Source organism: Calonectris borealis, chromosome 28 (assembly GCF_964195595.1).
Source record: "Calonectris borealis chromosome 28, bCalBor7.hap1.2, whole genome shotgun sequence".
NCBI lineage: Eukaryota > Metazoa > Chordata > Aves > Procellariiformes > Procellariidae > Calonectris > Calonectris borealis.
In genome coordinates this window covers 1,458,740-1,482,058 of record NC_134339.1, presented here as the reverse complement: position 1 = coordinate 1,482,058, position 23,319 = coordinate 1,458,740, and the positions used below count along the sequence as shown (strand labels likewise).

The window sequence follows — 23,319 nt, the reverse complement described above, 5'->3', positions numbered from 1 at the left end:
TGGGACTGGTAGAGGTTCACGCAACAAAAGGAGACACTGCAATAAAACTGCCACTTTCCCCATTTTTGCGTTTGCTCTCCCTTCTGGCAGCTGAACATAAACCCTGGACCGGGAAGCTGCCCAGGCCAAGTCTCTAGTCGTGCACAGTATCTTTAGACAGCCTTTACCTGATAGAGCAATCCTCTTCAGGTTTCCTACCAAAGAACACCTGCAGGGTTACATCAGTCTGTGGCACGTAGTTTCTATGCGACAGATTTATTGTAGTGCTCTCGTTTCACAACCCTTTTTCTTCTGCTCATCTGTCAAAGGAGTAACTTAAAACTCTTAAAGAGGAACTACAGTTCTTTAAAACAACACTCTTTGAAAGCTGGACACTTTGTGCAATACTTAGCAAAAAAATAACAGAAAATAAAAAACAAAACAAAATTTGAGCAAAACAAAATCAAATTTAATGTTCTTAAATGCAAAAGTAAAAACAAACAAAAAACACAAAAAAGCAAAAGAAAATTAACAGAAACAGAACAACTCAAAGTTTCAAGGCAGTCTGCAGAAAACTTGGGGGATTAATCTTTAAATCTACAAATCAAAGGGTTTTTTGTTAATATCTAACTTGCAAGTAGTAAGTACTTTTCTGCTGAGTGTTCAATAAGTAAAGCTAGTTGTCAAAACAAAATCCTATTAAAATAGAAAAATCTAGCACTCATTAGAAGGGATGCGAGAAATACAATGCTCAAATGTTTATAACTGTTTTTTCTTTACAAAATAGAACTACCAAAGGAATTCAAACTATAATGATCTTTGAAAATGAGTAAGTATCTTGCTGCATTATAATGTACCAGTAAGTAGTGCACCATGCATTAAATATTTGGACAGAAGAGATTCAGTTTGATAAAGTAGCAACATATATTCACACTCTCTTTCTGGAGTTTCATTTTGACTCTGAAATCTTCCCGGAGTTTCTTTGAAACTCTTTGGTCCATTCCTATTAGAAAGTGGGCTTTAAAAGTAATGTTTCTAAAACCTTTGAATTTGACAGCTTGGCCACTGCTCAGTGTGCAACTTACCTCATCAATGGTGTTAAAAGTTATGCTGGCATGCTACTACTTACAAGACCTTGACTTTAAAAAGCCTAATCCTCAACTATATATGTAGTAATGAATATTAATTGATCAAACAATTTACTGTCAACTAAAACATTAGTATTTCTCAACTTTTCTTCCATACTACCGAGTCTGGGGTAGAGAAGATCAGGGGAATGGGTAGGAAAAACAGCAACATAAAAAACAAGAAAATTAATTAATTCAGCCTGATATTTTTCAGAAAATTCCAGTTTTTGCAGACAACATTCAATGGAACAAATGTTAGTCTCATAAGTGAAAGCATGCTTCAATTTTACCACCATCCAGAGGGTCTAGTTAATGCAATCTACTTAAGATTTCAGGGGATTTTTAACATGTTTTAAATGAAATAACTTAAAGGAACTTAAAATTGGTCTAACATTGTGGGATTTCAAACATTTGAACATGTCAGTTGCATCCCAGAATATAAAACCTTTTTCACTTCTCATTTAGACTAAGACAAACACTTGTGAAAATTGGCGCAAAATGAGTTTTACACTAACAAAAATGTTTCAACTTCTGTCACTCAATTATCTACTCCATACAAAAAGCACGAGCAAGTTATTTGTGGGACTTGTTGGTTTTGAAGGAAACCTGTAAGATTTTGTCCCCCAGGCGGTAGCCATTAAGACTTGCTATGGCCATTGCAGCTTCTTCATAGTTTGTCATGGTCACAAAACCAAAACCTTTGCACTTGTTGGTGTTGAAATCTCGAATAACTTTCACATTGGTAACCGCACCAAAGGGGCCAAACATCTGCCAGAGGATTCCCTCATCAGCATCTTGACCAAGGTTGTAGATGAAGATACACCAGCCAGAAGATGCGTTTCCTGGAACATTTACACCAGAAAGCCCACTCATGTGATCTACACCCATAGGAGAGAACCTAGCAAATAAAAAGCACAATATTTCATGTAAAAGTTCAATTCAATTAAGCAAATTAAATTGAATGGGAAGCAACTGAGAATGAGTATTTTCTACATGGACATCAAAACCGCCAGAAAGAAATGTTTCCCCATTCAAATTGACAATCAAATTGACAGCTGCCAGGAAAAAAAAAAGTTAAGTTAACTTTTTTAAATAAATATTGATAAAGTTAACTACTTTATCAATAAGGAACTATCCTTAGAAATAGGCAGGGCAACAGAACAGTTGCAAGGCAAGATTACGTGATCACCTTCGCAGGGGACCTGGATCGATCTTTGAAACACAGCTAGGCTGTTACGAGTGCTCCGTGGCATCATTGCAGAATTGCTCCGGTGCGGATAACAGGCAACACCTCCCCAGAGGGCCCAGCTTGCTTCATGTCCCCCTCAGGCATCTCCCACTTAATTCGCTCAAGGAGTTTGCATGCCATATCCTCCTTTTCTTGCCTCTAAAATAGCACCTTGGGAACTCTTAAGTCAAAGGGTTTGCTGGGGGGGCAGGGAGAGGATGTTTTGCTTTAGGAGTGGAGATTGTGTGAATTAATTTAAATTTCTTTTTTTGTGGAACAGAACAAAACCTACTCCCTTTTCCACCATAAGGCAGCAGGTGCAGGCAAACGCTCCCAATACCAGCAGGCTACTAAACAAGCCAGTCATGCATACCCACAGCTATTAGGCAGCTAAGGAAATATTAGCACTTCCTCAGTCAATTCTCAGTAGCTGGAATGCCCCACATTTCTAGCTACAGAATTTAAATCATGCAGGGAGGTTTTTATTCCTTAATACCGGTTATGCAGATATTCTAACTGCAGTAGCTTTCAAACATCAAAATAGCAAACCACATTTAAGTACACAGTTTTACAATTTCAGTATGCATGTACTGTTTTCTTCTTATTAATTTTACACCAACTTCATACTAGGAAAACTTATCTGACTTTACTGAACTGGACTTTTTAAATCACCTACCCACTCTTCCTAAACCCTGCCTTCTGCATAGTACCCCAACAGTATTTATGCATAACAAAAAGCAAAAAACCTCTCCTTTTATGTCTTACTTTGTATTATTTTCTTTTCTCCTATAACCCACATCTCTAATTCCCCTTTATTCTATTTCTAGTCTCCATCCTAGAAATTTAAAGCTTCAGAATATTTTAATGCAATATTACGGTTGCACAGATAAGCACTCAAAGGTCAGGAAATGTGAAAGTTAAGGTACAAAACTCCATTTGATCCCTTATGCTTATGTATTATTTAAAAATGTGAGGTCACGTGATTGTAGAAATATAATTATACTATACCAGGGGTTCCCAAACTGTGGTGTACCACTGGTGATATGCAAACCACTTAAAAGCGGTATACGTGCTGCTCTCTGCCAAGAACATGGCGGTGGCAGTTCCTGATTCTCTGCTGACCTGGAGAAAACAGGGAATGTATGTCTGGGCAGTGAACGCTACATTAAGTGCCAAACACTTCCCCACTGACTTTTTCTTGCCCTGCATAAAGATAGGAGCTGCTGCTGTCTTTATATAGAAGTGAGGGCTCAAGGCAACGTGTATCAGAAGGAAAAGGGGCAGCGCTGCAGCAGCACACGCACACACGCAGGGAAGTCGGCTCGTGTTCAGTGTGGCACTTGGGTTGATGCACTCACACAAGAGAACCACTCCGTCACCATCTCCCCCACCCCAGGCTCTCCGGTGCTCAGAGCTCATTTCCTTGGACACCTGAGCTATGTACCCAGAGCAAGGAGAGTCTTGTGGTACAGACCCCTTCCTCTCCATCACATCCTAGCTGCTGCTGACTGCCTGGAGTCGTCCAGAGCAGAGCTGGCCCAGCCAGGCTCAGCCCAGCTGGCTCCCTGATGCTGGTGTTTCTGGAGCACAGTGCGGACACACCTGAGCTCACGCTGCACATACTCACTGCTGCTGCCTCTCTTGGCCAGCCCCAAGCAAATCCAAGTTTGGGAATCCTTGTACTATAGTAAAACTGAAAAAGCAGTTAGAAGTATCAGAATGTGAATGAGACGCACTAATCCATGTGATCTGATGATTGTGTGACATATCTACTATTTATTTTGCTTTATATAAAAATGTTCCTGTGTTTGCATGCTTTATACGCTTACTTTTTCTGACAGACACCTTCAGCTCTGTAGCTTCTTTCCATTTGAGTAATGATCTGCTAGAACGTATTTATCTTAATATCTGGAAAGTTTTCATCTCAACAGATCACCAGTCTTGGGTTCCTGCTCACATGTATGGGGAGCAGAAAATCACTAAGCTCAGAATTGCATGATGTTGGTTCCAGCAGTCAGTGTAGCTCTGAACCTCCTTGCTATAAAGCTTCAGGCTCTGCCCACAAGCCCAGGTCAACAGTACGTCAAGGACTGGAAACACTTGTAGAAGAGCAGCTAGGGGTTGAACGCAGGAAGGCAACAGCATATTAGAAGCAAAATAATTTAAAATAGCAAGTACCTCTGTTCTTTGGATACACTAATTTTCAAACAGATTCTCCTCTCTTCCTGCTTTGACTCACAAAAATGTTACAGGTTTATCAAAAAAACCAAACAAACAATAGGGTAAAAACACCCTAGAAGACTTGAAAAGTAATTTCAAAAAAACCACCATCGGAAATATCACCTCACACATATCCCTCTTACCCAGATCTAACATGATTCTAAAGTGAATCTGTACTTTACAAGTTCACATGAAAAAGAAACCTTTCACAAAAGTTTCTGGCTGGTTAAAAAGCAACCACCAAAAAAGAAATTTGCAAAAGTGACAGTAACATGGTATAGGATTAGACCTATGTGGAAGGCTAAATTTATGTTTAGACTTGCATCCACCTGGAAGCATCACACAGGACCTGATAAATCTCTAAGCTTAGCCTGGACTGAAGGCCTGCACAAGAGGGACACAAGATCTCTTGGTTAGCTTGGGATAACAGCCTGTACCCAGCCAGGCACAGAGCAGCTGACACATAACACCTCTTTGTCCTACAGGAAAAGATTTTTTTGACCACACAGATTTAAACATAACTTCCTAAGAGTCATCTTATTAAGGATGTTTAAAAGACTGTCTGATTTGGGCAAGCAACACTAAAGCCCCCAGAGATCCAAGATGTTTCAGAGAAAATTTTTTTTAAAGTTCCATTAATACTGTAATTTGAACAATCTCAGTCTTATCATACTTACTGCTGGTGTCCTCATTTTTGTTGCATTTATTTTTATACTGTCTCTTCCACATTGCTTTTTCAATCCTTCCTAGGCATCTGTAGATGATGTTATCCATGGATGGTTCTTTTAAGTCATGCTAACCTCAAAACTCCAATATCTTGTGACATCAAGTATCAACACAGTATAAGTATTCTTTTAATTGTAATCTTTTTCTCTTTATAAGCGTCTCATTTATATGAATGACCTTTTGCTCTACTGTTGTGAGACAGACTGCTTCATTTAATAGATTCTGGGATTATTTTAACACACTAGAGGACATAAAGTCAGAAGTGACACTCCTAAATGAAAACAATTTATTTTTAGTTCTATGAAAGTCCTATAAATTCTTTTTGCTGAATTCTTTTCACTGCAATCTGAGAACGGCTATGTACAGTATCACAGGTGGGAGCAATCCCACAGCTTACTAATAAGGAGTAATATTATTTTTAATATTAGCCTATGTTGCCTTTGCACATGAGCTTGGCATCTTTTTATTTTTTTAATAGTTCCACAAAGAGCAGGAGTTCAACTATGCTAATACTGGGCAAGTCCACTCTTTCCCCCACAAGCAACTTTTTCTCCTATACCCCGATACAGATAGCAACGATCTACTGTGTACAAAACAAGTCGAGTATTCAGTGATACAAGCTTTAACCCTGAAATAACAAGGTATTAAATCAAACAGCCACATATTAGAGAGCAGCAGCAATCGAAATAAGGAGTTTCAGTACCACATTATTCCAGAACTTTGAAGAACCATAGAATCATAGAATCATTAAGGTTGGAAAAGACCTCTAAGATCATCGAGTCCAACCATCAACCCAACACCACCATGCCCACTACACCAGGTCCCTAAGCACCTCATCTACACGTCTTTTAAATACTTCCAGGGATGGTGACTCCACCACTTCCCTGGGCAGCCTGTTCCAAGGCCTGACCACTCTTTCCTAGAAATACCACTAGAAATTTCTCCTAATGTCCAGTCTAAACCTCCCTTGGCGCAACTTGAGGCCATTTCCTCTCGTCCTATCGCTGTTACTTAGCAGAAGAGACCAACCCCCACCTCGCTACAACCTCCTTTCAGGTAGTTGTAGAGCACGATGAGGTCTCCCCTCAGCCTCCTCTTCTCCAGACTAAACACCCCCAGTTCCCTCAGCCGCTCCTCATCAGACTTGTGCTCCAGGCCCTTCACCAGCTTCACTGCCCTTTTCTGGACACGCTCCAGCATCTCAATGTCCTTCTTGTCATGAGGGACCCAAAGAAATACTACTCTGGATGAAATGTGGCATTCTCAACACAGACAACTTGCTTAAAAGTTGGCTTAAAATTTGAAAATTTAAAGAATTTCACTGGAGTGAAACAAAACAGATGTGTGGGAGCTGTCCGAGCAATAAGTCAACGATAGGGTCAAACTACAGCCTTCTCGCATTTCCCCTTGATCAAAGAATTATCAAGAAATAACAACTCCCCTTCAGGCATTTTGGACCTAACTCATGGACTTTGACATCAATAGAAGTATGCCCATTAAAATAAGTGGGAACTGGCTCCAACCCTGAACAAGTCTGAAAGCAAAACCAGCTGAACTGGGAATATTTTCGAGATTTGGAAAAACATTCTTCTAGCATAAAGCACTGGTGAACTGTAAAAGCACAGGACTTGTAGGGCCTTTGGCCAGCCTTCTCAAGCTTTAGGAGCTAAACTCCTTAATTTCATCAGAGTTCAACACCTAAAGATCTGCTGCTCTGTTTAAGTAAACAAATCATATACTCGAAAGAAACCCTTGCTCCCCATGTTTTATCTATCCTCCAAACACCATGATGCAGGGTCATTCCTTCTGGATGGAAACAGAGAGCGCCTTGGACGATGTCTCAGCATTAGCAGGCCAACCCAGCACTCCAGTGGGACAAGACATTAAGACCAGTTCCTGATGTGAGCTACAAATACCACAGGAACTACAAAGGATTAACAGAACATTACACAAAAGTCTGAGCGGTATCTGTAGGAAATTAATAATTACAAATTAGAGATACTGAAGGCTTAATCCTGGATTTACAGGGATATGATGGAATGAGATGAAGTATAATCAAAATGTCAGTTTAAGTATTCAACCTCTATGTAGCAGAGACCACAACTGTAATTTATACTGACTGTGAGCTCTTTGGAAGCAGCTTATCCGTTCATCATGTTTTGTTCACTACACAAAACAACAAGACTCAGTCCCAGCTAAAGTTCCTAAGCTTTACCACAGTATGAATAATAACAACTCATTAAGCTCAGCATCCTTTAAGGAAGACTCACTAGAAAAACTTGTAGTTAACACCAAAACGTTGGAAGAAAAATAAGAAGGGCTGTGGGATGGTGCATGGGTGGTGCATATGTGTACATATGTGCATGCATGCATGTGTGATTGAGGGAAGGAAGTTTTATAGTAAGTGTTAAAGTTCTTGCAAGTCTGTGACAAGACATGAAGAGAGATGGCCAGTTCTTGTCTTCAAGTCAACTGGTGAATCTTGTCTCCACAGTGCAGTCAAAACAGCGTGGCTTAACCCAGAACTGCTCTATTACTACCTCTGCCAATCTGTAGTACCTAAAAGTCTTCAGCTCTTTCTCCATCAGCAAGGCTGTAACTAGGAGCAGAGGTTGGCCAAAATGTGTTGAAAAATGAGCACTGGGCACAGGCAACTTGAGTGGACATAGTTACCCCAGAAGCAGGAACAGAACAGAAAGACAGAACATTTTCTTTTATCTTATCCCCACTTGTGAAAACTCATTAATGAGTTTAACAATAATAACATTAATGCTGCTCTTAATGGTACAATAAAAGAGCAATGAACGAACCAAAGTGGAACCGAACAACGACGACAATGGTTCACCTAGCTTGGAGGTGTCGCTGAGGTTAAGTCGGCTTATGCCCTGCGTCAAAACTGCTTCCATAAAGAAAAAAAGATGGGTCATTGTCATAGGAGACTCTCTCCTGAAGGGAACAGAAGGCCCAATATGCAGACCAGACCCACTTCTTAGGGAAGCCTGCTGCCTCCTTGGGGCCTGGGTAAAGACGTGAAGAGAAAGCTTCCTACCTGTATGGCCCTTGGATTACTACCCATTATTGATTTTTCAGGTAGGCAGCGATGAAGTTGCTACAAGAAGTCCGAGGGCAATCAAAAGAGACTTCAGGGCCTTGGACGACTGGTTAAGGGATCAGGAGCACAAGTAGCGTTCTCCTCTATCCTTCCAGTTGCAGGGAATGATGAGGGAAAAAACAGGAAGAGCCAGCAGATCCATACCTGGCTCTGAGCCGGTGTCACTGGCAGAATTTTGGGTTTTTTGATCATGGGTCAGTCCACACAACACCAGGCCTGCTGGCAACAGATGGGGTACACCTGTCTCAAAGGGGAAAAAGGATCTTTGCACAGGAGTTAGCAGGGCTCATTGAAAGAGCTTTAAACTAGATTAGAAGGGGGAAAGGGATAAAACCAGGCTCCCTAGAGATAAGCCTGGGGGCAGCACACCAATGTTTGAGGGACGGTGTGCTAGCGAGGTCCTTCAGTCTGCCGCCTCAGTGGAGGCAGGGGATGGAGATCCATGCGGCAGCAAAGACGTAAGGGTTATTGATGTGTTAGAAAACACTGAAGCACCTGAGAACGGTCACGTAGGAATTAGGGCTTCTCCTCCCAAAAAGGTGGCGGGATCAATAGCCCAACTGAATTGCGTCTACACCAATGCACGCAGCATGGGCAGCAAACTGGAGCAGCTGGAAGCCATTGTGCAGTGGGAAAACTATGATTTAGTTGCAATCACGGAAACATGGTGGGATGACTCATACAACTGGAGCGCTGCAATGGATGGCTACAAACTCTTCAGAAGGGATAGGCAAGGAGAGGCGGTGGGGTAGCCCTGTATGTTAGGGAGTGGTTTGACTGTCTAGAGCTTGATGATGGTGACGATAAGGTTGAGTGTTTATGGGTAAGAATGAGGGGGAAGGCCAACGACGCAGATATCATGGTGGGAGTCTGTCATAGACCACTCAGCCAGGATGAAGAGACAGATCAAATATTCTATAAGCAGCTGGGAGAAGTCTCACAATTGCTAGCCCTTGTTCTCATGGGGGACTTCAACTTGCCAGATGTCTGCTGGAAATACAATACAGTGAAGAGGAAACAGCCTAGGAGGTTCCTGAAGTGTGTGGAAGATGATTTCCTGACACAGTTGGTGAGGGAGCCCACTAGGGAAGGCACCCCGCTGGACCTGTTGTTTGCGAACAGAGACGGACTTGTGGGTGACGTGATGGTTGGAGGCTGTCTTGGGCATAGCAATCATGAAATGACAGAGTTTTCAATTCTCAGAGAAGTAAAGAGGGGAAGTCAGCAGAACTGCCACCTTGGACTTCCAGAGGGCAGACTTTGGCCTGTTTAGGAGACTGGTTGACAGAGTCCCTTGGAGGCAGTCCTGAAGGGCAGAGGAGTCCAGGAAGGCTGGATATTCTTCCAGAAGGAAATCTTAAAGATGCAGGAGCAGGCCGTCCCCATGTGCCAAAAGATGAGCCAGCGGGGAAGACGACTGCCCTGGCTGAACAGAGAGCTTTGGCTGGAACTCAGGAAAAAAAAATAGAGTTTATAACATTTGGAAGAAGGGGCAGGCAACTCAGGAGGACTACAAGGATGTCATGAGGTTATGCAGGGTGAAAATTAGAAGGGCCAAAGCCCAGCTAGAACGTAATCTGGCTACTGCCGTAAAAGACAATAAAAAGTCTTGCTATAAATACATTAGCAACAAAAGGAGGACTAAGGAGAATCTCCATCCTTTATTGGATGTGGGGGGTAACATAATGACAAAGGATGAGGAAAAGGCTGAGGTACATAATGCCTTCTTTGCCTCAGTCTTTAATAGTAAGAACAGTTGTTCTTGGGGTACCCAGCCCCCTGAGCTGGAAGACAGGGAACAGAATAAAGCCACCATAATCCAAGGTGAAATGGTTAGCAACCTGCTACACCACTTAGACACACACAAGTCTATGGGGCCAGATGGGATCCACCCAAGGGTACTGAGGTTGCTGGTGGACATGCTCACCAAGCCACTTTCAATCATTTATCAGCAGTCCTGGCTAACCGGGGAGGTCCCAGTTGACCGGAGGTTAGCAAATGTGACGCCCATCTACAAGAAGGGCCGGAAGGAGGATCCGGGGAACTACAGGCCTGTCAGCCTGTGCCAGGGAAGGTTATGGAGCAGATCATCTTGAGTGCTACCACATGGCACGTATAGGACAACCAGGCAATCAGGCCCAATCACCATGGGTTTATGAAAGGCAGGTCCTGCTTGACTAACCTGATCTCCTTCTATGACAAGGTGACCCACTTAGTGGATGAGGGAGAGGCTGTGGATGTTGTCTACCTAGGCTTCAGTAAAGCCTTTGACACTGTCTCCCACAGCATTCTCCTGGAGAAGCTGGCAGCTCATGGCTTGGACAGGCATACTCTTCACTGGGTAAAAAACTGGCTGGATGGCTGGGCCCAAAGAGTTGTGGTGAATGGAGTTAAATCCAGTTGGTGGCCGGTCACAAGTGGTGTTCCCCCGGACTCAGTACTGGGGCCAGTTCTGTTTAATATCTGTATCAATGATCTGGAGAAGGGGATTGAGTGCACCCTCAGTAAGTCTGCAGATGACACCAAGTTGGGCAGGAGCGTTGATCTGCTTGAGGGTAGGAAGGCTCTACAGAGGGATCTGGACAGGCTTCGTTGATGGGCATCTTCGTATGAGATTCAACAAGGCTCAGTACCAGGTCCTGCACTTGGGTCACAACAACCCCATGCAACGCTATAGGCTTGGAGAAGAGGGTTGGAAAGCTGCCTAGCAGAAGAGGACCTGGGGGTGCTGGTCAACAGCTGACTGAATATGAGCCAGCAGTGTGCCCAGGTGGCCAATAAGCCCAACAGCATCCTGGCCTGTATCTGAAATAGTGTGGCCAGCAGGACTAGGGAAGGATGAACACTCCACAGAATTTTTGGGCAACCTGTTCAATCACCCTTAGTGTGAAACAACAAATGACGACAAGGTACTAATTCTCATTGGAGACACATTACACCTAGCTGTTCTTAGAATGCTAAACCAAAGCACCACGGAAAGGTCACAGCAATACTGGAACAGCAGCACTGCAAAAAGCTATTTGAGTTTTTAGTCCAATTTTGCCGAGCTAATTGGATACCTCAGAGGAGAAAAAGAAAAAAAAAGTAAATTCTCAGCAGGGAAACACTACTCTCTGCAACTCTCATGAACACATCTCTTAACAAAGCCAATTACTTATCTGCAAGACAGTAAATATAATGCATTTTCCAGAGCACAGTCCAACTATCAACACCCTCCTTTAAGCAACTAAGGCAATTCAAATTCAAGCAATTCGTATTCAAAGCAACTAAGGCAATTCGCAGGCAAAATACATAATACCTTCCACAGCTCTGGAAGCAGACAGTACGTTGCAATTACTCAATAATCTTCCTGAAATTAGGACCACTCAAGGAAAGACAGAATGCTGCACAGCTCAAGATGTACGAAGAAATCCCACAGAATCTCTTAATCAGAAATAAGGTTTTCCTATTTTACTATGACACCTCTCTGCTGGAACCAATGGTTCAGAGCTTTAATTAAGTTGCCAAATCATATCTGCATGCAGATATATGGACTACAGAATGGGGATCTGTTGAGACCGGCATCTACAAATACCCATCTGGAATCTGCTACTTTCTATCATCTCGCTACACACTCAATTGTAGAAATAGACACCATAGTGTATGAACCTTTACATAATTAACTTCAATATAAATTTTACAAGTAATATTTTACTTTAATCATATTTTAATTCCACAATTTATTTACATAACACTGCAGGACATATAGCGCACTATGTATTCATTCACACATGCTGCAATGAAGATATTACTGCACAGCTGCAAGAGTACAGTTTCCCAGACGGACACGGGAATAGTAGTACAGCCTTAAATGCATTATTCTTCCTAACCTACCTGAATCTTTGCGCCTGGTGATGCACTGGCCCTCCAAACCGTCTAGCTGGTGAATGACACAGCTGCGATAACAGTGCCACATTTTTGTTCTGGTTAGGATTGGCTGCAAACTTCACTGTAATGGGTTCGGAGGAACCTGGGGGTTTGTGACCATTGAAATTTGTAATTGCCTCTTCTGCTTCTGACCTTTTGTCAAACCGGATAAATGCGACCCCTCTGGACAAACCTTTTAACCAAACCAATAAAAAAAAAAAAAATAAAAAAAATTGAAGTTCAGGATAAACTCAAAATAACTTTGAAAGCAAAAAACGAAAAAGTTAAATATTTCTGTGGTCACAGCTTTCAAGTTCTCTACATTTACTAATGTTTCTTCAGCAGCTAGAGGATAAAGTAGAAAATTAAGAAACAAAAGACAAATTAACACATTCATTTCAGCTATAAACAGCACTAAAACACTTAATGAAAAAAAATCCAACATGGTAGAATTCCATGAAATCCATCACCAACTGACATTTCCATTAACAAAAAAACCTCCCAACATTTTAAATTAATTCCACAAAAAAGCAAAAAATAATTCTAGTCTGTTAAAAACAAAACAAAACCCCTTAGCTTTGATTATTTTATCACTAAAAAGCATCTGCAAACACAAAATTGACACTGATTTTTCCAAACGTTTTTAGTTTTCCATGCTGAAAACACACTCTGGTTCGTAGATGAGGGCATGAAGGTCTAACTCTAATAAGGTAATTTAGCCTTCTGTAATGAAGAGATCATAATTTCATCTATACCGCTGCCATTATTTCTAGCTGTCACATACCCTATTTTTAATTCATTAAGAACTGATTAAGAATTACCTCTTGGTAACTGTACTGAAACAATTACACTGTTGTTAAACATTCGCATCTTTTTTCCTAGTTCCAGACCCCAGCCACTGGATGCTGTTACCCTTCTTGACTTAGGTAAAAGTTATGCCTCATAAGACCTCTTCCCCACACCCCCCATCTGTGACTTGACCATAGTCTGGAAATATTGTTTATCACAGTGAAGCCAAAAGGGTACATTCTGTTTAAATTTCATTCCAAAGCAGATATTATGGCTAGATTAATTCTAGGACTTGACCAACTCCGTTTCAGAAAGGGCCATATCAAATACTTTCATGTTGTCTCTGCTCTACACCCACGTAGGGCAATCTTCAAAGACAGTTTCAGAAGTTGTTTAAGCTTATCATACATCACAAAGTCGTTTATAACGATTGAACATTATTTCCTATATTTCACAGAAGGAAATGCAGCATGACAAAACCCTAGGCATGCAGCAAGCAAGCAAAAGGGACTCCAACCCCTATAACTACCCATAAAATGGTCTCTAGGAAAGGCGTATTTTCATTTGGGGCACTGGGAGAACTTCCATAAATAACAACTCATCTTGTTTATTGCATGTTGTTAAGTATGCAAAGTCACACAGAGACAGCCTATTTCCTACGTCGCTGCATTTTTTGAAGAGAAGAACGGCAGAACCACGGCGGGAGATGGCCAGCACCAACTGTACAGGTGGTGTTTCTAGAGCTAGCTGGAAAGGAGTCAATCTGTGAAGAAGTTATTCCATTTTTTTTTCTTGCTGGTTACTTCCAAAACAGGAGGCTGGACCAGATCGGCTCATCAAATTAGAGCTGACGGCACTGTATGCTCCAATACCACTGACATTAGTCTTTCTGTGCCGGGAGGAAGGCACAGAACGGCAGCATCGCCCAGAAGTCAGCAAGGACTATCCCAGAGCCCAACATACTGTTACTTCTTCTCCACTTCCATGCTGTTCATCTTAGCTCTTCTCACTTGATCGATCATAGTGTTCATTTAAAAATCTTGTAGAAAGCATATTTTTAAACAGATTAAGTCTCAAAAGCTAGAGAACAACCTCTGCTGAGAAGGTACATCTAAAAGCACAAATTAAAATTTGTCCTGACTGGGACTAGATCAAGATATGAAACTGTGCTGGTTTTGGCTGGGATAGAGTTAGTTTTCTTCACAGTAGCTAGTATGGGGCTATGTTTTGGATTTGTGAGGAAACAGTGGTGATAATTCAGGGATGTTTTAGTTACTGCTGAGCAGGGCTTACACAGCGTCAAGGCCTTTTCTGCTTCTCAGCCCACCCCACCAGCAAGTAGGCTGGGGGTGCACAAGGAGTTGGGAGGGGACACAGCTGGGACAGCTGACCCCAACTGACCAAAGGGATATTCCACACCATATGACATCATGCTCAGCATGTAAGGCTGGAGGAAGAAGGAGGAAGGGGGGACATTCGAAGTTATGGCGTTTGTCCTCCCAAGTCACCGTTACACGTGATGGAGCCCTGCGTTCCTGGAGATGGCTGAACGCCTGCCTGCCGATGGGAAGGAGTGAATGGATTCCTTGTTTTGCTTTGCTTGCACGCGCAGCTTTTGCTTTGCCTATTAAACTGTCTTCATCTCAACCCACGAGTTCTCTCACTTTTACTCTTCCAATTCTCTCCCCCATCCCACCCGGGGGGAGTAAGCGAGCGGCTGGGTGGGGCTGAGTTGCTGGCTGGGGTTAAACCACGACAGAAACGCGGGTTTTAAAGCCAAGACATAGCTACGTTCTTGAAGTGAAGTGAAAAGAAACCTAGGCTATGCATGCATTAAACTTTATAATGTAAACAGAATATATTCTTCAAACAATACATTATTAAGGTTATTTGAAAGAAGTATATTCTGAGCTGACACTGAATTAGACAGCATCACGCCTCAGCACACTCAATGAAAACTATATTATTCCTGGAGAGATTTTACTTGTATGACTTCCATCATCTCATTTTATAGCTCTGTCAAAGACGGATGCTAGCTATCTAGATTCCACTGGCAGGCAGGGAAGGATGACTATTTTGGACACTTGTATTAATACAAGTTTTCTGTGCTCTAGGAATCTTTTTCTTGCTTCTACCTATAGTTGTCACCTAGATAACTAGCTCTAGAGACAGAACCGTACAGATATCAAAGTTGGACAAAATTAATCCTTCTCCCTAGGAAAGGAAGGATAGGATTTTCCTTGCTCGACATTGGAGTGTCTACAGTGTCAGTATCCAGATCCCATCTAGTCACCTCAGATTTCTTTTAGGCACAATCGCATTTACAGTGCGGTCTGCCCAAATCGGAACACTTAAAAGTAGATGCCTGCACAAGGAGCTAGCTCTGATGGAGATACTTAACATTGTAGACTTCAGCATTTAGTCAGGTTAATCCCACCAAAAGCTGCTGATGGCCTACTCTAAATTACAGCAGATTCCTCACAGAGCATGAAAGTTGCTGCTTAACTACTGTGTATAAATGTACATACTACTGTATACAAATGTTAAATGTGGAATTGCTAGAATTAGATTATCTTCTATTCTAATATAGCACATGCATAATCAATGAAAAAGTGTATTTGTAGAAGTTCTCTCCAAATTCATACATGAGTATGGGCTACTGGAAAAAACACAGAACACCTAAGGTTACAGGATAAGCCATACTCTTCAGTTATACAGTCTGAAATAATTAGGTAAGAAATTAAAACTCTGAAGACACATTGTAACACTGAGTCAGAATTAACACTATAAAGGAAATCCTTAACTTTGGTCTCTCCTGAGCTGAGTGCTTAACTAAGCAACTTCTCCCTTTTATTTGTCTGTTTTTAAATAAACAAAATACATTCAGAAAATTCAAGAGGGTAGTATTAAGTGTATTAAGTTCATTATTTGGTTAGCAGTAACCCCAGAGGACTGTAAGACACCTCAAATGTTTTAAAATATGAGGAAATTGTGCGTGAGTTCCAAGTAAGTATAAAAGACAAAACACATTATTGTTCTGCTTTTTAACATATAATTAAGGCCTGGAATTTACCTGTGGATAATAGTTGCATTTGCGTAAAGTAAAGGTAACGTTAGCACTCCACATTACAAACATTGCCCAGAAGCACACTGCACTACAGTAATATCAAGTGTCATAGCAAGAGTAGATTTGGCAAATCAGCAGCCTGGTAAAACTGACAATAAGAGCATAAAATACAATATGAGGTTTAGAAGGTTCAGACTGTAAGCTAGCAAAGGAGGCAGCGTAAGTCATTCTGTGTTTAAAAAAAAAAAATCATTGGAAAAGGATATCCCATTAAAATTATTTCAGTGGTTGACACCAAATGTCATGGTTAGTTTAGGAAGTACCAGTCTCTGAGAAAAACATAAAACATGCTATACGCTACAGTTTTATGAAACTCATGCAACAGAACACACCTGTAGTTTGATCCACAAGCACACGTGAGTTGATGATGCGCCCAAAACGTGAAAACATATCTTCTACATCTTTTTGTGTCATCGACCTTGGTAGTCCACTAATATATAAATTAGCATCCTTGATAACTTCAGAACTTGGACGAGCATAGGAAACCTTTAAAAAAAAAAAGTATGTTCAGGGTGTAAATAGGAAAGAGTAATTTCTTTTATCACTTTAATTTATTTCCCACTAAACAATGCAGGCATTTTTTATTGGAGTTCAAAAAAGCAGAACAAGAAGGTAGGGGAAATTGCCAGAACGAAAAAAGTCAAGTCATGTCCCTATATAACTTCATTTTGGGCTTATCCAACAGATAAAGAATATAGGGGCATTGCTATAAAGAGACAGCAGTAGACTACTACCAATGCTTCCAACAAATGTATTTGCTACATTGAAGAATCCCTGTCTGAAGTTCTGACTCGGATACCGGACCTGTCAAGAACCACAGATCACCAAGAACTTGTGCTGTCAGTGTATTTTTTTAAAGCCTCATAAAAAGATATTATCAGCTGGAGGGCAGTTTTCTATCTTAAATTTCTGCTACTACAGAAAATTACAAATATCACCTACGCAGGTGTGATTTCCTACACATACAGTACTAGCCATTTTTTTGGAAAAGGAGTGCATGTGTATTAAGAAGATTTAAAATAGAGATCATCAAGTATCTGAGATATACGTGAGTTCAGAAGCCTGGCAACAATTTGGAATGATCCCACCTACTGCTGTAAAAATGGTGGGAATGAAAAAAGGGAATCTTTGAATACAAAGCTATTACAAAACTAGAGAGGCTTAACAGCTCACTTTACTACTTTTCTCCCAGATTCTACCTTTTTTACAGTTGGAAAGCACACAAGCCTTTACCACCAGAATGAAGTTTATTAGAATGCCATTTTCATAAAAGATGGAAAAAATCTAGACATCCTACCTTGATAGTTTTTGACTGAAGTCTGAGGCCATTCAGTGTGTTTATTGCTCTTTCAGCATCTTTTGCAGTAACGTAGTTCACAAAGCCGTAGCCTAAGCTGTGTCCTACATGGAAGAACATTTTTAAAATTAATTCTAACAAAAAGAAAGTTATCACCATGAAAATTAAAGGAAATGCAAACGAGAAAAAATGAACTCAACATAAACATAATCCATACAGCAAATATTTAAATAAGCCGAAGAAGTTTCTCAAGACTGGCATATATCGTATGAAATAATTCAAAGCTCTTTCATTTGCCACTTTGGACATCCCTCCGTCTTCAAGGACAGTGTGTATCAGATGATCCATCAACAGTAAGAAATTCAGGACTAAAATACCGACTCTGAAGTAAACTTAACAGGTGCGGAACAAAGGCAAGAATTTGTAACAAAGTTCATAAGTACAAACTCTTGTAGATAAAGAGCAGAAAGTGAGAAAGTGTCAACAGATGACTGCTGGGCAAGAAATCATCAGGCTACTCATTTCTGTGTAGCTATTCCAACCTTCACTGCTGGAGACAAGAGGGGGAAAAAAGTTTTCAATCCTTCATACATTCATACAGCTAAGGAGCAGTAAGTCTCCCAAACACAGGATGAAACTGAAGAGTGAAAAATTCTCTTTAATGCAGTCAATTCATGTACTGTTACTTTATGTAAGTTTACTTTTAACTCTTACAAGAAGAATTTTAGAGTAACAATACAAATCTTTAAAACATTTAAGGCAAAGGATACTTATTTGGGTATTTATTTGTTCTGCTTCTATCTCCAACCTCCACAAATGCTACTATCAATTATAACACTACATACTGATCATTTTGGGTTACACTTTCCCAACAATTAGAGGCTCTTATCACTGTAGACCTAAAAATAACTAAAATACTTTCAAGATTGTCTCAGTGCAATAAAGCAACTCCCATTCAATAAAAGATACACCTTTTCAGACAACTTCTTGTTTCAGCCAGATCTGTGGGATTTTCTAAAGAAAATTGTAAGCATGCATAGGAAAATGTGCTATTTTACTTTAACAATATACTATTTTTAAGTTATTATTAAGCTCCATTGTTAGGTTTGAGAACACTGGAAGACACAGCTAATCATTATAGTAGATGATTCTCTTCTGAAATATAACCCTTTTCTAATCGCACACCGTGGCTCCGCAATAGTCTTAGCTGGCAAGGAAGTTTTCTTACACTTTCCAGACATTTCAGAACACCAAATATACTCCCCCCAAAGAGTCAAATGGTGATTATCCTAGCACAAAGTGTCAGAGAAATAGAAGAAAAGGGCTGTAACAGATACTGCAGATTAACTCCTTTACTGAAAAAAGCATCACCAGTCTACTGAAGGAATTAAGACCTATGAATTTAAAAGCCACAAGGGATGGAAGGAAGCTCCAGATAACCCTCACAGTGTTATTACTAACAGTATACATGACAGATTGACTACAGAACAACTGCAACAGCACAACTCCCTGGCACGTCCTCTGCATTTGTCTGCTTTGTTGTGAATTGTAATAGACCAGTAACTCATCTAAACCCAAATAATGTCATTGCCTGTTTCCTAATACACTCCTTGTATAAACACTCCCAGTTAATTTTTACTGTCTGCTAAAGCTCTTAAAGAAGCCAGATCCCCTTTGTGTTCAACCCTCGTACAGGAACAATACGCTGCTCTCTTACAGACCCAGTGTTAAAACATCTCCACTAGCACAGATCAAACTCTCATGACAGCAGACGCTTCTGCACAACTGTAATGGCAAATCACTCTTTGATAGCCAAGTGGGATTTAACTCTGCATAGGAAAGAAATTCAATGCAATAAAAGCAAGATCTTAGACACCAGCTTCTGTACCCTTATCCTTTAAAGATCTACAGATCACATTGATCAGGATTTTGCAGACATATCTTACATGTACCTACAGCGTTTTTTGTTGATTTCTTTGTAACATTCATTTTCTGTTTTATTAGTCAGAGATGGTCACTCATTTCGATCAAATCTGGTTAGTCCACAACCACTTACCTCCTGAGATTCTTTTCCCCTGATTAAGAAAACAAATAATTTAACGATTAGAAAAATGTTTAGCATCTGGACCCTGGCTTATTTCTCCAGAATCTGACAAAGAAAACAAAGGTAAGTTTAAGAGGGAACAAATATCACGCAGACAGTAGGCAATTACTTTTTCCCTCCTAAGAGGGTGGGAAGAGTCTGACACCCTCACAGGTACAGCATGCCAGCACCTGCTCCGAAGGCTCAGAGTACCAGCTGCTTTTTAACATTTTCCATCTGTCCCCAAAACCACATAAACATGAATATTCCAGCAAACTACTGAATAGAACCAGGTCCTAACAACGTTCATGGAAATAGCCCCTCGAAGACCAAGGAAACAGACCGCAACAAGACTGATCCCTCCGAGTCTGAACCACTGAGCCTGGCAATCAGGGCTGTCGCTCCCAGGTGGACGCTGCACTGGGGAGGGGGTGACTGTATTCTCCTGGCAGGGGAAGAGCAGCAGGATTCCACACCGTATAAATTTATTAAGCTATCTTTAGTACTCTGAGTCATGGAGAACAGGGGCTCAGCCTATGACCAGTGCGAGCGAGTATCCTTCCGTATTTTCTTGCAACAAGTTCCCCGAGAACACAGTAGGCAGGCAACCGTTACTTACTAGCAGCTTTCTTGCAAAGCATCGGACAGGTTGGATGTTTATGCACTGTTCAAGATCAGTGACAAGGAAGATTAGGCTACTTAGTTTTGGTTTTATCCTGTGTGTAAGTAACAGCACTCATGGACACACAGGACCAAAAGGGACCACATGATCTGGGTCCAGTCCCTGTAATCACAAACTGTACATATTCCCTTTCCCTAAAATGTAAGCAAGCTTCACATTAAAAGCAGTTAGATTTTTGTCCCAGGCACTCTGATTAAAAGCACGTTCTACAAACCCCCTCCAATGCTCTCCTTTTCTAAATGCAGACCTTCATACTTCGTATCCACTTGTTCTTGTGCAAATACCGTCCTTGAGCTTACACACGCTTATCCTTTCAAGTGTCTGTTCCCCAAAGTACACACAAGTGTGACCATATCCCCTTGGCCTTCTTTACTGTTTTCATCTGAGCAAAATTCTGCACCTTCTCGACTTCTAATTTTATAGAGGTTGCTCAATGACTATTCCTTTTCAAAGAGTTTGAAAGCCCTGGGAAAAGAGAGCAGGGACGTAGTGGGGTTGACAGAAACAGAGATCAAGAAAAGAAGGGTCTGAAAAGTGGCAAGATTACAACAGTTACCAGATTTTCTCATATTCGCTGTAGGCATTTGATAGTAAGTTTGTATTAAAACCCAGAAATTATGGACCTGTTAACTTTTACCTGCCACTAGATAAGAAAATATCAATTACCTATCTTTCTCCACAAATAGCTAGAATATAGACCTTCCCTCTTAGACTATACTGATCACCACTTATCACATCAGCGTTAACATGACTTTACAGTCCTTAAGTGCTTAAAAAAGCTAACCCACGCAAAATTGACAACATATATTAACTTCTCTTGCTCTAAATACTTAATACCATCAGTCTCAGCCATCTCCTGCCATTCAGTTACTACTTTTCATCTCTACACAGGCTAGGATACCTAACACACGACAGTCCCGTCACTGAGAGGGGCATGTTCCACCAATCCCCTGACAGATCACTCTTCAGGAATGCTCTCTGCTTCACAATTTTACTCTGTATTCCCTCCTCCTAAACAGTACAAACTACCTTCCTTTTAGGGCATACCAGAAAATACATAAGGAATCAGCATTTACACAGCATTATGATTTATGTCAAGTGTTTATCCCAGGCAAGGAGACAAGTAATTTGCTTTATGATGATGTTAAGAGCCTGCCAGAAACCTATCATGCAAAAGAAGGCAGTACCGTAACAGTTTTCAAACTACTTTAGCAGATAGTAATTAAAAAACCTTAAAAAAAAAAATTTGCATATACATAAATGCAAATCTGCTCAAGAGACAAAGATAAAAAAAGAAACAAGTAGGTCCTTATCTGTATGAATAATTAACAAAGTGACCATAAAACCTAGTTTTAAGCAAACTACTATACTCCTTCAGCAGAAAGAATCTAGTTTTGTTTCCATGATAAAAAGCCCTTTCATGAAAGAGGGCACTCATTTTCTTTCTGTGCATTACTTGGTTTTCTGTCCATGTCCTTGCTTCTTTTCCCAGCTCCCTGAGATGCACTGCTTCAGTTACTAGCTCGCTTCTTATTCCCCTCCCACTACTGACTGACGACTCTAGTTTCACCGGGGAGTCTAGTAAGACCAGAGCTTACTTTCCACTTCACTACAGACTAGTTGCCACCCCGAAAGCAGCTAACACAGATTCTCCCCATCCTATCCTTCTCAAGAAAATCTAAATTCAAACCCCGCTCCTGTTATGTCAGAGCACCTCAGTATGAAGGCATTTCAGTTTAGAATTTGTTTTTTTGAACTGGGAAACAGTGTTTTGAGATTAAATTAAAAAAGCCCAAGTAAATAACACAGAAGGATGGAACAGGTCTCCCCAAACGTCACTCGGGAGGATGTGGCATCTTGGAAAGAGAGTTAGGTTTGCTTTTTTTGTTTGTTTGGCTTTACAAAATGTGCTGTGAGTGATAACCAGATAGCTTAAATATGTATGAAAGCATCAAGAAATACCACGTCCAAATACCAGACATCAATGTGCTGAAAAAGCAGAATTCAAAGCGGTGACTCTGTAGTTTCAGAGGATGCAAACAGATTAAAAGTACTCAGATGTGCCTTGTGTAGGCTTCCTTTAGTACAGTTACACTATGGTATAGCTGGGGATAAATAATCACATCAACCCTGAGAAAAATGCAAGCACCCTTGCATCAAACTTCCAAAAAAAGGGTTATGCCAATGCAGAAGTGCAGCAAGGTAGGATTGGCAGAGCAAGTGATCAAGAGGCTATATTCTAACCCCCTGAGACGAGTCAACATCATACATACAGCATCTTTTGTTTCCTAACATCCTAACTCCCAGGAAAACAAGCAGATGTGTCAGCAGAGCAGCCTGGCTAAGCAGGGAACTCATGGCAGAGCTCCAACGCAAACAGGCAGCATACAGGAGATGGAAGAAGCGACAGCCTGCAAAAGGAGGAATTTAGAAACACTGTCCACTCAGTCTCAGGAAAGCCAGAGCTCAACTGTAGCTGAGACTTGGAAGGAATACAAACAAACAAAAAAATAATACCAAGGGTAACAAGAAAAGCTTCTACTGCTGTCTCAGCAGTACAAGGCTGAAAAAGGAAAACGTGGGACAGCTGCTGAATAGGGTGTGTGACTTGGTGGGAGTGGTACATGATGCCTTCTTTGCCTCCCTCTTCACCGAAGTCTAACAGACCTCTGCACTTAGCGAAAGAGTTCAAGGAGAAGGACCAGTGGATGAAGATCAAGTCAGGGAGTGATTGGTTGAGAGAACTTGACCCATACGAGTCCATGGGACGAGATGGGCTCTTTCTAAGAGTGCTGAGACACTGGGCTCATGTCCTGGCCAAAACTGCTTTCTATCATCTTTGAATGGCTATGGAAATTGCAAGAGGTCCCCAACAACTGCAGGAAGGCAAATGCTGCATCTGCATCTATCTTCAAAAAGAGACCAAAAAAACTCCCCAAAAAACCACCACACTCTACATGTATGCCTGCAACACGTAGAGTTTTGCAGGGATCTATCCTGGGACCTGCTGTTTAACTTCTTATCCACGACCTGGAGGAGGTGA

At 41.1% G+C, this 23,319-nt stretch overlaps 1 protein-coding gene across 4 annotated transcripts in view; it reads right to left on the bottom strand.

The window, feature by feature from the left end:
- Positions 1 to 426: 426 nt before the first annotated feature.
- ELAVL1 (ELAV like RNA binding protein 1) overlaps positions 427 to 23,319 on the bottom strand; it is a 44,552-nt gene continuing 21,659 nt past the window's right edge. For 2 of the 4 annotated variants that reach the window (XM_075175761.1, XM_075175760.1), the window contains exons 3-7: positions 17,512 to 17,615; positions 16,547 to 16,700; positions 12,266 to 12,491; positions 3,343 to 3,456; positions 427 to 2,004 (exon numbers count right to left, since the gene is read on the bottom strand). In XM_075175761.1, coding sequence (XP_075031862.1) covers positions 1,680 to 2,004; positions 3,343 to 3,456; positions 12,266 to 12,491; positions 16,547 to 16,700; positions 17,512 to 17,615 — 923 coding nt within the window. In that variant the 3' untranslated portion in view covers positions 427 to 1,679. The remainder of the gene's footprint in view (positions 2,005 to 3,342; positions 3,457 to 12,265; positions 12,492 to 16,546; positions 16,701 to 17,511; positions 17,616 to 23,319) is intronic. The other 2 variants (XM_075175764.1, XM_075175763.1) reach the window with 1 other exon arrangement.